The following is a 14,281-nucleotide window of genomic DNA, read 5'->3' as shown; positions in this document are numbered from 1 at the left end:
AAGTGAAACCTTTGAATTAAGTCTGACGACTTAATCTGACCATGGACATTTATTGTATAAAATAAAATGCGTGGATTTCTTGGATATTTCATATGTTGGTGGGGGTTTTTTTGCTTGATTAGCAACATTTCTCCTAAGAGAAATGCTGATTGCTTTTCTTCAGTTCTACAGGTGTATCACTCTCTCAATGTCTTTTTCTTTTGTTGCTCTTGCTTGTAGATACTACTCGGAGTAGGCGAGAGACTGAAGCAGCTGGCAGGGATTACCATTTCGTTTCTCGACAGGCATTTGAGAGTGACATAGCTGCAGGGAAGTTCATTGAATATGGAGAGTTTGAAAAGAACCTCTATGGTACTAGCATAGACTCCGTGCGCCAAGTAATCAACTCAGGCAAGATATGCCTTTTAAATCTTCATACCCAGGTACGGCAAAAATGTTGCCTCTTGTGTTTTAATTGTAGAAGCTGCTGTGAGAACCTACAGAGCTCTATTTGGTTTATATAAAATGAGTGTGTTTTCAAGGTTCATATTTATTCCAAGTTTTCTTTCGGTGATGTTCAGGTGACTATAACAGTGTATTATACAGCCTTCTTGTTCCTTGCTTGTAAATATGCACATCTTTACCCACTACAGGTATTAGGGGCCTTTTCACCAGCTTTAAGTATCTGGAAACTATCTGAATTAAAAAGATGAATTAAAATAAGATCTGTGTCTCTCAGTCCTCCAATTATTCTGTGAGCTCTGAGGTTTTTGAATATGGAGAGGAAATTGTTTGTGATTATACTTGGAAAGTGTTTTTTGGGACTGTTTATGCAGTTTCCAAATCCAGTTCAGGATTAAAGTATATAACATCATTAATATTGAAAAGCTGTTTAGCTGTGACCTTTTGGTTATGAGAGGAAAACTGTGCTTGCAGACCTCAACTTGGAAATTTAGTCAAACATGGGAAGAGGCAGAGTCCTGGAACACAGCCCGTTTTCTGATACACATGATATGTGTGAGGTCTGCTGCTGTTGTAGATCTGCAAAAGAAGCCCTAAAACTCAGACACATCAGTAAAGTCTGGTAGTATTGAAGCTGTAATTACTCAACAATTAGTCATCACCAGTTGGGACCATGTGATACTTTACTAGAATACCTTGTGGGTGTTGCAAAGCATGTCATAAAGTGAAAATTCACAACTCTTTAAAAATTTGTTAAATTCTGTGGCTAAAAAGTCTATTTCAGAGACAAGTTGTTTGTCCTGAGACACAGAGAGTAGGCCTTTTGGAAAAACCAAATGACAGTTTGTATTTCTTTACTTCCTGTCTCTCAATATAAATGTAACCTGACAAAACAAAATGCTACGCATACCGTAGTAGTGTATCTGATACTTGTACTTTAATCTTCAAACAGAAAGGGTTGAACTATAGTCTTTCAAGTAAACTGTAGTATGTAAAGACTCTTCTCTCTGTTTAAAGCTGATACCATTCCTTAGCATTCTAAGGACACTTACTCAATGCAGATGACTTTTTCTTTGCTTTTGGATACCAAAAGATCAGTTCCTTCAGTTTAGTTAAGAATAATATTCTTGAACAAAAGTAAATGTTTTCAGTTCTGTGAAGCTGAAAAATGTTGGAATATCAATTTTGTAGGAAAAGGTGGCTTAACTGTGAGTGTTGATGATAATACTGTTAATTAATTATATTGCTGTTAATATATTGTACAATTTTCTGTTTGAAGAGTGTATTATCAATTATAACATGAATAATGCATCGTTAAATGCCCTTTTCATGGGTGGAACTGTTAAATATTTAATAAATCCTATTTCTGCAGTCACTGAAGACACTACGTAACTCTGACTTGAAGCCATATATTATATTTGTTGCACCACCTTCACAAGAGAGACTACGAGCTTTATTGGCCAAAGAAGGGAAAAACCCAAAGGTAGGGTGTCCTACACGTCTTCTGAAACCATGTTGGCTTTGGTAAATGTGTGCACTTTCTTTGGAATTGGGACCCAGTAATGGTCCTGACAATTACCACTGCAGTGAAGCAGTGTGGTTGGGATCTGTGTGTTCCAGGTTAGTAGGCAGACCATACTAAAGGAAGGGTTCAGGATGCTTTTGTCTAATGTGATGCAAGAGGTAGTAGAAACGAAAATGCACTGCTAAATCAGTAATCCTGGGGCACAGGGTCTGCATTCGGGTACAAGGATCCCTGCATTCGGGTACAAAAATATGAACTTTTATTTCAAAACTGTGGAAAACCCAGCTTTGTCCTCAAGTAAACTTGGGAATAATTCTGTGGAGCAAAGGATTACTGTTTTTCTTTTGAGAATTTACCTGCCCTTGGGAAAGCATTTGCTTGAAAATTCGAAACTATTCAGATAAAATTATTTTAATGCTTGGTCCTACAGGATCACTTTTCATGTTCAGCCAGAGTCATACCCAAGATTTGAACTTATCCAGTTAAGATCCAGTTTAGTTACTGAGAAGGTAGTTCTGCAGAATGGACTCAAAAGCCATATATTAAACCAGGACATGTGAAAGCTCAGAAAATTTCTTTATCAGCTTATGATATACAAAGTGCTTATTGCTAGGACAATGAAGTAGCTTTTCAACTGAGATCTACCCTGCGGTGGTTGGTGGGAGCCCTTTGCTACCATGGTATCTTCAGAGTACTAATTGAGCATAATGTGGTTCATACTGAGGAAAAACAATCTTCCCAGCATAACTCAGAGGGACTCCTGACATGGCTGTTGGTCAGGGATCAAACCTCACTGTGTTTTGTGGCTGTGTTGTTTTGCTTACTTGGATGCAAGACCTAGAAGTCCATTAAAGTCCAAGTGTTAAAAGAGAGGGATTTTTCTTTTTTCCTTCCCCCCCTCACCCTTGAGTCAAATGGAATCATAGTCTTTAAATGGGTGTGTTTCCTCCTTCATGTTTATGCAACTAATGAAACTTTATTTTATATAAACATTGCATCTTATGTAGGTTCTGGATTCTTACTGCAGTAGTCAAGGAATCCATTTGCAATAAAAAGGAATACATTTCTTGGTGTTAAAGAATGCCTGTTTTCTTTCTGATTAATTGTATTGGCGTTGTATTTATTTCAAGGGGGTACATGCTCTCATGTTAAACCCCCTCCCCAATAAAGAAAAGAGTATTTCTTGCATGTATGCCTGTATGTTACTTTGATTTTATCAAGAGTATATAATGACTAAGAAAAAAAATCTTAAAGGCCTGAAGTCCTTTTTGAAATTATCCTTTCTAGAAAATTAACTCAAAAATTATACCTGAATATCCCTTTATACAACAGAAAACTAAGTTGCAGAAGAGGAAAATAAACACACCTCTAGTAGCTAATTGTAAAAAAAAAAAAAATCTGAAGTGAAGCAAAACATTTCTACTTCTCCCTTTGTATAATTTATCTACATCTGCAATATTCTTGCTTTTGACATAGTCCCTTCCAGCTCCCAAACGGTGTTTTTCATTTTTCTGCAATGTTATTCACTGGGTGTTATGGTGATTTGGTCAGCTTAAACATATAACTCTCCCTGTGGTTCTCATTGCTGTTTGTTGAGCAGTTTTCACCACTGACAGCTGTCGCCTTCGGCTGTTTGGCATTTGTAGTGCTGCACCTTCAGAGGAATGTTGTCTTGTTCTACACCATTCAGCCTTTCTCTCACACTATCTCTGCCACCTCCAGTCTTTTTCAGAAAGGATAATGAGCTTAGCAACCTCACTTATTTTTCAGAAACATGATTTAAGAACCTCAGTAAGAGCAGTGTTGTGCAATGAGCAGTGCTGGATCTTCCTCATTTTCCTCAGCCGGGGGCAGTTATTTACAGTTTGCCACTTAGGGCAAATCAAACAGGATTGTCTTGAATGTCCTTAGCTTTCAAATATGTATCATGGTTCAGTATTACTGTAAACTTTTCCATAGCCAATAGCAACACTATGAGAATTTGTGTAAAACAACCTGAGTTGTTACCTTTCCCTACTCCGTTACTGTGAGAGGCTTGCACACCTACACTAACTCTGTTTTTGATTGCAGCCAGAAGAGCTGAGAGAAATCATAGAGAAGACAAGGGAGATGGAACAGAACAATGGCCACTACTTTGATACAGCAATTGTGAATTCTGACCTTGATAAGGCCTATCAAGAATTACTTCGGTTAATAAACAAGCTTGACACAGAACCCCAGTGGGTGCCCTCTACCTGGCTACGATGAGAGCAGTTCCAAGGGACAAGTGGACTTTAATCTAGTTATCTTTCCAAGGAGATTGTGTGTAGGCCTGCCCAATTCTAGTATAAATGCATGTGAGCTGTGAGCTCTAGACCTCAGTGGCTGCATCCTTTGCCAGTGAAATTGCGTATTAACGAAAAATACGCTACTCAGCTTGTGAGCCAATTTAACTGATCTAAAGATTGTCCAAGTTTTCTTTCTCTGTGGTCTAGAAATGGAGACTGTGTCAATACTAAATTCTAAGGCTTTAGACAGATTTTTCTAGCAGCTACTTTTATACATAAATCCACCTTTTTTAACCTAGTCACCCTTACAACCAAGATTTTAAGTGTGTTTATGTGTATATATATATAGTCCATGCTGTCACATAGTTATAAATATGAATATTATTTAACACTTAATGACTTTGTGGGACATGATGCTAGTTCAAGAGCATTCTACAGATCACTGGGCAGAGATACAATCTACATGTGAAAAATGTTAATATTAATGAGAAACCTCTCCTGTTCAAAAAATACACAGAATGAAGATGCTGCTCTGATCTGGGGCTGCCCTGTGAGGCTTGAGTTAATATTTTAATTCTCAGACATTCCACTTTCTAATAGCACTGTAATTGGAAAATGTGTATAATGTAAATATTTCAATCCTTGCATCTTTTTAGTCAGACTTTTAAAATCAGATTTAACTGCACAGTAATTTTAGGTCCAAAGATGACTGTTATATTGATCTTTTAGATGTGATATTTTTATGATACTTTCTTTAAAACACTGATTGACTGATTGGAGCCACTGTTTTCCACAGATCTGTAGAGATATTTAGAAAGACGGAGCTTCTATTTTTGTGAAAAGGTATAGTTATAAGACATGCTACTTGAAAGTCAACTGAAATTCTCATGTTTTATAACAGAATACTGACTAAAATAGACTGATGTGCTGAACACTGGAAGACAGTGTGGTTTTTTAATCTCTGCAAATGGTTCATGTTGTGGCTGTTGGACTAATGGACAACTAACTGGAAGTCAAATAGCTGAATGTAGCTACTATGTTATGAGTATTGTCATTCACTAGCCAACTTATTGTCCTGCGTTTGCTCAATACTGCAGTGAAAATATATGTAAAACACTGGTAACTGACTGAGAAGTCACAAAAAAGGGGAATATTTTTAATGGTTCAAACAAAAAAACCAACTTGAAACAAGGGAACTAAAAGGAAAGGTCTCTCTGTATCCTGGTGCATTCTGCAAAGCAGATGGGAACATCTCTGCATCCTCAAATTATTCTGGCTGTGAAGGTTTAACTACTAAGTCTGCAGTAGGGCTGTTGTTGCTGACCCTAACTGAATAGTAGTATCTTGGCTGTTTTGGTTTTGGGTAGCACAAAGAACCTTAACTGTGAATATCTTTTCATTTTAGCCATAGTGTTTCCTTGTTCCTACAGGTAAAACACTGGAGTTATGTCAGTGTGTAGTTCACTCCTGTCTAATGTTGAAGGATGAAAAAGTAGTTAATGTTTTCCATTCTGTCTTGCATATATTCTTTCTTCAAACGTTAATGGAACAAATTCACACCTGTAGCTAGAGAGCTCAGAGTGTAGAGCAGATATAAAGAAATTGTCAGATAACTATCCTAGGTACTGAACAAATATTCAGTACATCTTTGTATTGAAAAAATGGAAGGATAGCGTGCATTCCTGTCTTGTTAGAAAGCAAATTGATTTGCTAGTTTAATTAGTATTTACGGCTGAAAGGCAATTAAGCAATTAGTGGGGATTAGTAATGACCCTTCAGAAAGAAAAGGGGGTGCAAACTTGAATATCTTTAGTTCAAGTTAGTGTTAGAAATAATAATGGATATTCAAAATAATGGCTTTTTGCCTCACATTGCAGGCATGTTCTCAGTTTCATCCATAGTTTATGAGAACTACAATGTTCAGGTATATTGGATATACTTTATTGATTCTACCCATTAAGAAAGATGATTGCCAGATGTATTAGGCTTCTGGGTATTGACTGTTTCATAGGTGGACAAGAAGGTGGGAAGCAGTAAAATGTGTGTTGAGTAAGGGTAACCTAGCTCAAGTTACATAGGTGCTGTCTAAATTCTTGCAGTCACAAATCAGCTCAAGGTGGTTGCTGAAGTCCCATAGGTATTCAGTGTTCATAGGCAGCATCAGTCTCAGTAAATCATGCCATTAATATTATTTCACCAATGTTTGTCTCCCCAGTTTTTCTGAAATGTTGTACAGAATGTTTTTTTACAAATGAGCTTTTGAATGTAGACTTAAAGCATATTGCTTGAAGTTCAGCTTTACTCTTAATTCCCAAGGCACACAGTACTTGCTGATGTCCAGGTAGAGAGGTGCTATGATAGTTTATAACCGGTGTTAGCAATGTATCCTGCTGAAAGGAGGGGTTTGAGCAGCACTGAAATAATGTACCTGGCTGTCAGTCTGCTGTCAGTTTGGACCTGGAACTACCTTGTGTAAGAAATCATTGTCTCTAATGAAGAATGTGTGCTAGTTCCCTCGAGAGTAAAAGAAAATATGCAGACTTCACTGGTGAAACTCTTTGACTTTATCACAGGTTATGTAGTGAGCTGTATCAGACTGAAATGAGGATATCTGCATTTTTACCAGTCCAGATTTAATTAAAAATAAATGTTAGCTGAATTGCATAAAAGAATTTTTGAATGTAATTAAATGTGACTTTTCAAAATATTAGATAGGGGGTTTCATGCCTTAAATAATTAAGGTAACTTTACTGAGACCTGTGGTTAGCCCCACTTGTACTTTTATACATGTATCTGCACTCTGTATTTTGAGACATCATGAACTGCACACTAATGTAAAAATGTAAAATATTTCTAGATTTAAAATAAATCACTGTACAATTTTATTTCTCGTACCGGATCTTCTTTCTGCCACTGTGCTGAATGTGTGAAACATGCCATCAGTGAAACCCATCATGCCATCAGTGTGAAACCCATCAGTGCCCTAAGGGATGTCCTGTGCTCCTTGTGACACCATCCATCTCATGGGAGAGGTAACAACATGTCCAACATGTCTTTCTTTCAAACTAATCTGTATCTTACAACAGAGTATGGACTTACTGTTCAGCTGTGCTGTGTTCAGCTTCAAAAAAGAAGAGGCCTTGTGCTTCATACAGTTCTACAATGACTTTTAAAGGTGTTAGTAGAAATTCATTTCCTTGCACTTACCTTGCATCTGCAGTTAAGTGCTGGATCATATTTAAAACAAGATGCTTACCTTGAACAGACTGGTAGTACTAGAGACAATATACTAGTGTTAGCTCTGGGGCGTTTGGTTTGCTGATTGCAAACCAATGTCTTCAAGAACAAAGAACACAACCATTTGTGTTCAAGAAATAACTGGACATGGCCTTTAGTGCTATGGACTAGCTGGCAAGGGTGGTGATCAGTCAAAGGTTGGACTCAGTGATTTTAGAGGTCTTTTTCAACCTAAATGATTCTGTGATTCTGTGTTTAGGAAAACACCCCTTCAAACTGAGCAGAAGTTTTATTTTGAAATCAACACAACAAGCTTTTAAGACCACCATCTTCTAGCAACTTGAGCCAGACGCCGGGTATTTTAACATTTAAAATTTACACTTGTTTCTAGCACAGACAGTACACTAGTTGGCAGAACCTCTAATTAAAAACGTAGATGTTTTAGGCCAATGGTAGCAATCGTGCAACAAAAATATATAACAGAAGACTGTGGATTTCATCAACAGGTTAGAAAACTGAGTTTCCTTTACTGGCATTTGACTTCAGCTGTGCCAATACTGGCTTTAAGCAACTTGAACATTAATAGCTCAGCAGTAAAGAATATTACATGCATCTCCCACCCTAAGCGACATTTTCCTCCTCTTGTATGAGGAAGGGGAGCAATTTAAGAGGAATCTGATTAGGCAAATCCAGCACCATCCTGCAAAATATATAGCTATCAAAAGTCATTGTTACTAAGTGAAGAAACAGGCTGACCACAGAAGGCTTGCCTGGATGATAGTAAAGCATCTGACACATTTCTCCTTTTCTTCCTATGCTATAGTCAAGTTCCCAGATTTCTAATCTCCCAGGAGAAATCCACAATCCATTCAACTCAAGACTTGGACACCAAATGAGAAGCCACATAAGTATCTTGTAGGCAACATGTCTTGAATTATATTGTAATTGGACATTCTGTATTCTGGGCCCCCTGCTCCATACACAGCAACTGTGCAGGGTTATTCAAAGAGAAGGTCTTCATCCTTCTCCTCTGCTAAGAGATTGGCTGGTTCAGTTTCCCCACCAGCAGCCCTCCGCAGCTCCCGTTCTTGATCAGATTTTTCTTTCAATACTTTTTTCTTTTCCTGGATCTTCTTTAGCCTGTGAAGAGAAATGCGGCTTATCTGTGAAACAAATACATTTTCATAAAACAGGCTGGCAATAAAGATGCCATACAACCTGGATATGATAAAGCTGCCTGGAAAAGTTCTCTGGGAAATAAAAAGTCTGTAACAAATGGCAAATTTGGCAAAATGGCAAAAATAAAAGGCTTTTATTGCTAGCTGCTGTAATTGAGAAACTTCATCCAAACTATAAATTATATTTTTGACTCTAAACACTGCTTTGTTTGTCTTTAATGAAGTTAATTCCTCTTTCGTTCATTTCAGGTTTGACATTATTTGCTTCAGGTAGCCCAGAACACTGACCTCTATAGCAGAAGTGTCTTGAAGGCAGAACACCTCAGTGTACTGTATCACATCATTCCCTCTGGCAGAATGATGACAGCTGTGTGCAACTTAGTGGTAGGGATTCATTTACAAGTTTCAGACAAATAATTGCAGATGCCCAAGTGCCCAGCTCTGGAAACTCAACATGCAGTAAGAATGAGGTCCTGTTTAACAATGTTTGTTGCCAGATTTGGTGAATAGCTCTCCTAAGTCCCTTCTGAGGAATGGTGTATTTCAGAAAGAGACCAGTCTAGTCCAGATGTTTACCTGTAGAACTCCTCTCGTTCTCGTTCATCCAGTTCTGTGATGATGTAAGAAAGAGTACGCTCGATCCTGGGAATAATCACTAGAAACATGAATAAATAAGTTTTTGGACTGCTGTTATATTAGCCAGGAAGTTATATAACGGAGTGCACAGATGTTGTTTGAAGTCAATCTACTAATTATTTTGACAAGGGGAAATTTATGTCTTTTGTGGAAGATCATACTATTTTCTGATGGACAAGTACACAGAATTGTTTTCTTTAGTAAGTCCAGGACTAAGCTAGGACTGAACATCATAAAATCTCCCACAGCGTGTTCTTTTAAAAATGCAATGGAATCAGTAAGCACTGATCCCTGATTGTTAGTAAGGTTCGTTTTTCCCATGGAAGTGGTTAAAAAAAACCCTGCAAGAGGTGGGCTAAATTTGAATTAAAACTATGTTCTTTCATCACATTCTTTCAGAAACTTCTGTTCAGTATAGCACTTTTACTCACAGAATTATCTAGGTTTAAAAAGGCCATCATGAAAACAAATATTCAAATATAACAGTATCACAAGGGAAGAGATAAGACACTAAACACAGCTTTAACACCCAACTGGATAAGCTATGTGTCAGTCCCTTTTTGAAAGGAGAAAGCTGTTATCAGCACTACCAGTGTTATTTGGAAGGCTGCAGAGGAAACCTTTTCCAAGTCAAATTCTCAAGAGTGATGATAAGCTGCAGTTAAGGCCTGCATGTTCAAAGGAACCAGTCTATGGAAAACAGTACTGAAAAGGACGGTTTAGAAACACAGACTGAAATAAGTTATTGCGTACACGCAAAGATGATTAAATCTAAGCTATCAAAAACTCAGAAGGGAACTTGAAATAATCAAACACTGCAGCAAAAGGAATCACAGCAATATTCTGGTTGAAGTAATACTTAAGAAAGGGCAAGAATTAAATTTACAAACAAGAACAGGAAGGATAAAGAATTCACATCAAAGAAAAATACCAGGGTATTGACATAAGGACTGTTCCATCCAAAATCAAAAAAAAGTCAACAGCTCCTCACTGGGCAACAGTATTACAATTTTAAAGTTTATTAAAGTGATTTAAAGTTAAATCTATTATGAAATTATTTAAATTTTATTATGCTAGCTATTGGAACATCTTAGCATTTAGAAACATATCTTTTGCTTCTAGTCAACAGACCTGACCAATTAAATCAAAGTCATTAGCAGAGATTCCAGAATGTGTTTGTGAAACTTTTGTCCTTTAGGTTCTCAATACAGTTTCCTGATTACTTTTTTATGTTTGCATATTCATTTATCTATGTGTACTCCATTCTACTGGGCTTTTCATTTTTTTCTTTCTTGCAATATGTTTCATTGTAATGCTTTCTAGAAAGAGTTCTTGAACTGCTTAGAAATTCTGCTAATAAGCAAGAGGTCAAATGAGTGGCTTCCATGACCCTGATCCTCATTTTGCATGGAGACATAAAAATGTTATGCATCCCAAATGGAAAATACTCACCATGTTCAATTGCATTCACACGTCTGTTTGTTATTTTAATGGCTTCATCCAAAGTAATAAAGGATGTCTGATGGAATAGGATTAAATAATTAATACATAACAAGACAAATTCAGCATTTCAATCAATTGTTCACGGAAAACTGAATAGCACTTGAAAGCCAAGTCTGTAATGTAGCTTTACAGACTATGTCCTTGAGAGAAGCAGAATTTTTTTCTACTAATGTCACTAGCACACTTCACATCAGCAGTTACCCACTCTCCAAAGAAAGTTTCTTCCTAGTATTAAGGAATAAGGCCTTCTTTGAAGTGGTAATTGTTTTATGGCTGAAAAAGGTTTGCAACTTTGTACAGCACCGAGACTAGAGTATGCTACAATTACTGAGACATGTTACTTTCTTTTCAGAAAAGTGAGAAATCAATGATGCCCTTCTTTTTTTTCTTCCCACCAACCTGTAAGGAGGCCAGTTCCACAAGCAGCTCCACAGCTTTGGCATAGTTCCTCTTCAGCTTAGCTAACTGTTCTCCACCTCTGGCCAAGCCAGTCAGCTCATAGCCTGAAAAAAAATAACTTTTGTTACTATTGCTACTATAGTATTTTTTTACTAGATAAAATTTAATACTTTACAGCGATACAAACAGCTCAGCAAGTGAGAAGCTAAAGCCTTTGCCCATTAACAGATTATCTCTATAGTGGTTTATGTTACTACAGATCATTGTTGTGCATGTCCACAGTAAGACTTAGCAGTCTCAAAATCTGGTACCTAAAGACAAGTCTTCTCATCTGAAAAAGTCACTGATTTAGAAAAGTAAAATCCACTGCAGTCCTTCATAATCCTTCAACGTCACAGGAACAGGGCAAAGCAGCAAAGGAAGGAAGTAAAGCCATGCCTATGATGTAAACTGACTTACTACCATCAAGACATGACAAGTATTTTTGTATTAGCGTGGAATTGTGTAAATATGTGCAAGACAAAAAACCACTTGGTTTGTACTTACTGTCCCCTCCTTCCTGGTAATGCTCAAAAACTGGCAAGGTTACACCTGACAGGAGTGAACAAAAATGTAAGAGACGTAAAGGGCTACAGATTTGTTAAGTACAAATCACTTTTACACCCATTTGCTTCCAATTATGTAAGATTATTTTTCAAAATCTTCCTATATAGCTTGGAACGATTGGGTCATGCTGGTGCTCACATATAACACAGAACTTCTGAATTGTGTTGAGATCACAGAGATCTAGACCCTGAAAAATTCAGGGAAGTATTCCAGTTTGTTCAGTTTTACTATCTTTCTGTTTGGTAATGTATTCCCTTTACTTAAGGAATATTTTAAGCATTCAGTCATCTTTTTTGTTTTCTTCATAGACAATTGCTGATATTTAATTGCCTGAAATTTATTTAATTTTGGTACTTAATTTCCCAATCTATTTTTCAGTAAAGCTCTATGGAACTTATACTTTGTCCAAAGATCTAGAAATTGGACACATTCATTTACACACACTCATTTAATTTTATGAGGCAAATAACTAATTATAAAAATCATACAATATATGTGAAAAAACCCCTAACCAATTACAAGTGTTCCTACTGTTAGATAAATAAGAGAAATAAAGACGAGGAGACAGCCTTTAGATACATTCCTGCATACTTCCAAGTGTCCTTCCACAATTCCCTTGAGTCAAAACACTCATGGCCTGGAAAAGTCACCTGCTACATTGTCTTTCTTAGCTCTGATCTTGACTTGTGCTTTGTTCACATTTTGGATCACAGTGGTACTGTAAGGAAGAAAACATACAGGAAAGCTGAAGTAGTTCATTAAGTCATCATATACAAGATGAAGCAGTTACCAAATAGCTGTAAAGACCTGGAAATTGTTGTCAGCTCAGTTCTCTATGCAATTCATTGTACAGACTTTGAAGCTAACACAGAAGCTTTGAAAGAAATAGGTTTCCAGCAATGTCTGGAAATGTAAAAGACACCGAGTCTGTGAATGTAACTTTAAAAATATCTTAGACCAAGTATATAAAGCATAGCTAAAACTAGCCAGTTATCTGGCAAATTATTTTAATAATATCGCGTCTAATCAACCCGTGAGACCTTTTTCCCAATAAAAGTCAAGAAATCTCAAGGCTTTAATGCAGACCAAGGCCACAACACTCTGTTCATTTTAGTTTGTACGTATTTGTTCTTTCAGAACATCAGTGAGTATGTTTACCCACTGATTAGGACATAAATAAACTTGAGCTTGTAAAACAATTCATCTTGAAAAATTCTGAAGTATCTCAAGGTCTTCCAAGAATACGTCACTGGTTAACTCTTCTGCCTAAGTCCAGTTTACTTTACAGGGTGGAATCTGACTACTGTTTACAGCTAAACACTGTGACTAGTTAGGACAGGAAACAGAACAGCACCACATCCAAATGAAAGGCCAAAAAGACTTTTCTTCAGCAGCACACAGATTACTCCTGTGTCTGATCACTCAGTTCTCCATCAGTTGGTAGTACCATCAGCTGAATCATTAACACTTCTCCAACTTTATTTCACAAGGTCTATGCACCCTTGAATGAATTACAAAAACACCCTGGACAGAACTGTAATTTATTTAAATACAATTAAAAATATCCTACTAGAGGAAAAAGATTTGTTTCCCCTCTGGCATACAGCCCTCATGAACCCTAGTGAGACAAGAGGTCAATGAGACAGGAGATTAGAACAACTGGTAAAATCACTGTGTGACTTTCTGGGAGAACATACATTACACCTGTCCCTCAAATTCACAAGCAAAACCAAATTAACAAATACCACAATACTCTGCTATAAATTCTCACTTCCCTGCATATTTGATTCCAAGCTGCAGAATTCAACACCTTCTCAAATCAAAGACTTTTAGGTAAATTCAGCTAGTCTTTCCACTTTGTTTAGCTTCCAATGCAGTCTATGTTTTCATCATGCAACTTATCTCTCTCCTGCAGTGATGTCTCCCACCTTTAGCTAAGGGAATTCAGTTCATCCTGTCCTACCTTGTCCACTGTCTTTTTTTTCTTTTTAAAGTGCATTTAAGAACTTTACTTTTTCCAAAAGAGAAAATAATAATTTCTCAATCGCTCTTTCCCATGGGTATGACATCTACAAGCTCAGCAATCCTCACCTGAAGTCTCCTGCTGTAAACTTTGCCTCAGCAAGTGAAAAGGCAGCTTCTCTCATCACCTCACCCATCAGCATCTTAGTCTGTTTAAAAAAATTAAAAAAAAAAAAGGCAGCAAATACAAGGCATATCATTACTCCTTTTCCAGGATAAATAACTAACAGCATAATGAGAAGAAAACTGAAAGAAATTGAAGAGAGTGAGAAAGTTCTATGTAGCTAGCTTACTTTAAACAGCAAATTGTAATTCCCAGGTGACTGGCAAAAAAAAATAATACTTCAGCTATTTCACTGATCCAGCAAAAGATTTGCCTGTCTTCATAATCATAAGATTCTATTACATGGGGGTTAAATCACAACAGTAAAGTGGCTCATTAGGAAAACACTCTTTTTTCACATTGT

At 36.9% G+C, this 14,281-nt stretch overlaps 2 protein-coding genes across 2 annotated transcripts in view; one reads left to right on the top strand and one right to left on the bottom strand.

Annotated features, from left to right (window-relative positions):
* The window catches only part of MPP5 (membrane palmitoylated protein 5), a 29,775-nt gene extending 22,657 nt beyond the window's left edge, over window positions 1-7,118 (top strand). The window contains exons 11-13 of the mRNA XM_017829753.1: window positions 220-422; window positions 1,814-1,924; window positions 4,037-7,118. Coding sequence (XP_017685242.1) covers window positions 220-422; window positions 1,814-1,924; window positions 4,037-4,213 — 491 coding nt within the window. The 3' untranslated portion in view covers window positions 4,214-7,118. The remainder of the gene's footprint in view (window positions 1-219; window positions 423-1,813; window positions 1,925-4,036) is intronic.
* Window positions 7,119-7,740: 622 nt separating this feature from the next.
* On the bottom strand, window positions 7,741-14,029 carry ATP6V1D (ATPase H+ transporting V1 subunit D). Its single transcript, XM_017829756.1, has 7 exons — window positions 13,884-14,029; window positions 12,443-12,510; window positions 11,733-11,777; window positions 11,187-11,290; window positions 10,737-10,803; window positions 9,225-9,303; window positions 7,741-8,610 (listed from the first exon to the last, which is right to left on the bottom strand). Exons 1-7 carry the CDS (start codon window positions 14,012-14,014, stop codon window positions 8,469-8,471), a joined length of 636 nt encoding a protein of 211 aa, XP_017685245.1. The 5' UTR covers window positions 14,015-14,029; the 3' UTR covers window positions 7,741-8,468.
* Between the last annotated feature and the right edge of the window lie 252 nt (window positions 14,030-14,281).

The sequence above is a fragment of the Lepidothrix coronata genome, unplaced genomic scaffold, assembly GCF_001604755.1.
Source record: "Lepidothrix coronata isolate B3197 unplaced genomic scaffold, Lepidothrix_coronata-1.0 Scaffold168, whole genome shotgun sequence".
NCBI classification, from domain to species: Eukaryota; Metazoa; Chordata; class Aves; order Passeriformes; family Pipridae; genus Lepidothrix; species Lepidothrix coronata.
The sequence above is the reverse complement of the archived record's forward strand: the minus strand, read 5'-3'. Positions and strand labels throughout refer to the sequence as shown.

Excerpts from the sequence above, each read along its gene's own strand:
- ATP6V1D (XM_017829756.1), bottom strand. The coding sequence starts at position 14,014 with ATGATATGCCTTGTATTTGCTGCCTTTTTTTTTTTTAATTTTTTTAAA. Across the intron at positions 11,291-11,732 it reads TTACCAGGAAGGAGGGGACA|GCTATGAGCTGACTGGCTTG; the intron begins GTAAGTACAAAC and ends ATTTTTTTTCAG. Across the intron at positions 8,611-9,224 it reads GAACGAGAGGAGTTCTACAG|GCTAAAGAAGATCCAGGAAA; the intron begins GTAAACATCTGG and ends TTCTCTTCACAG.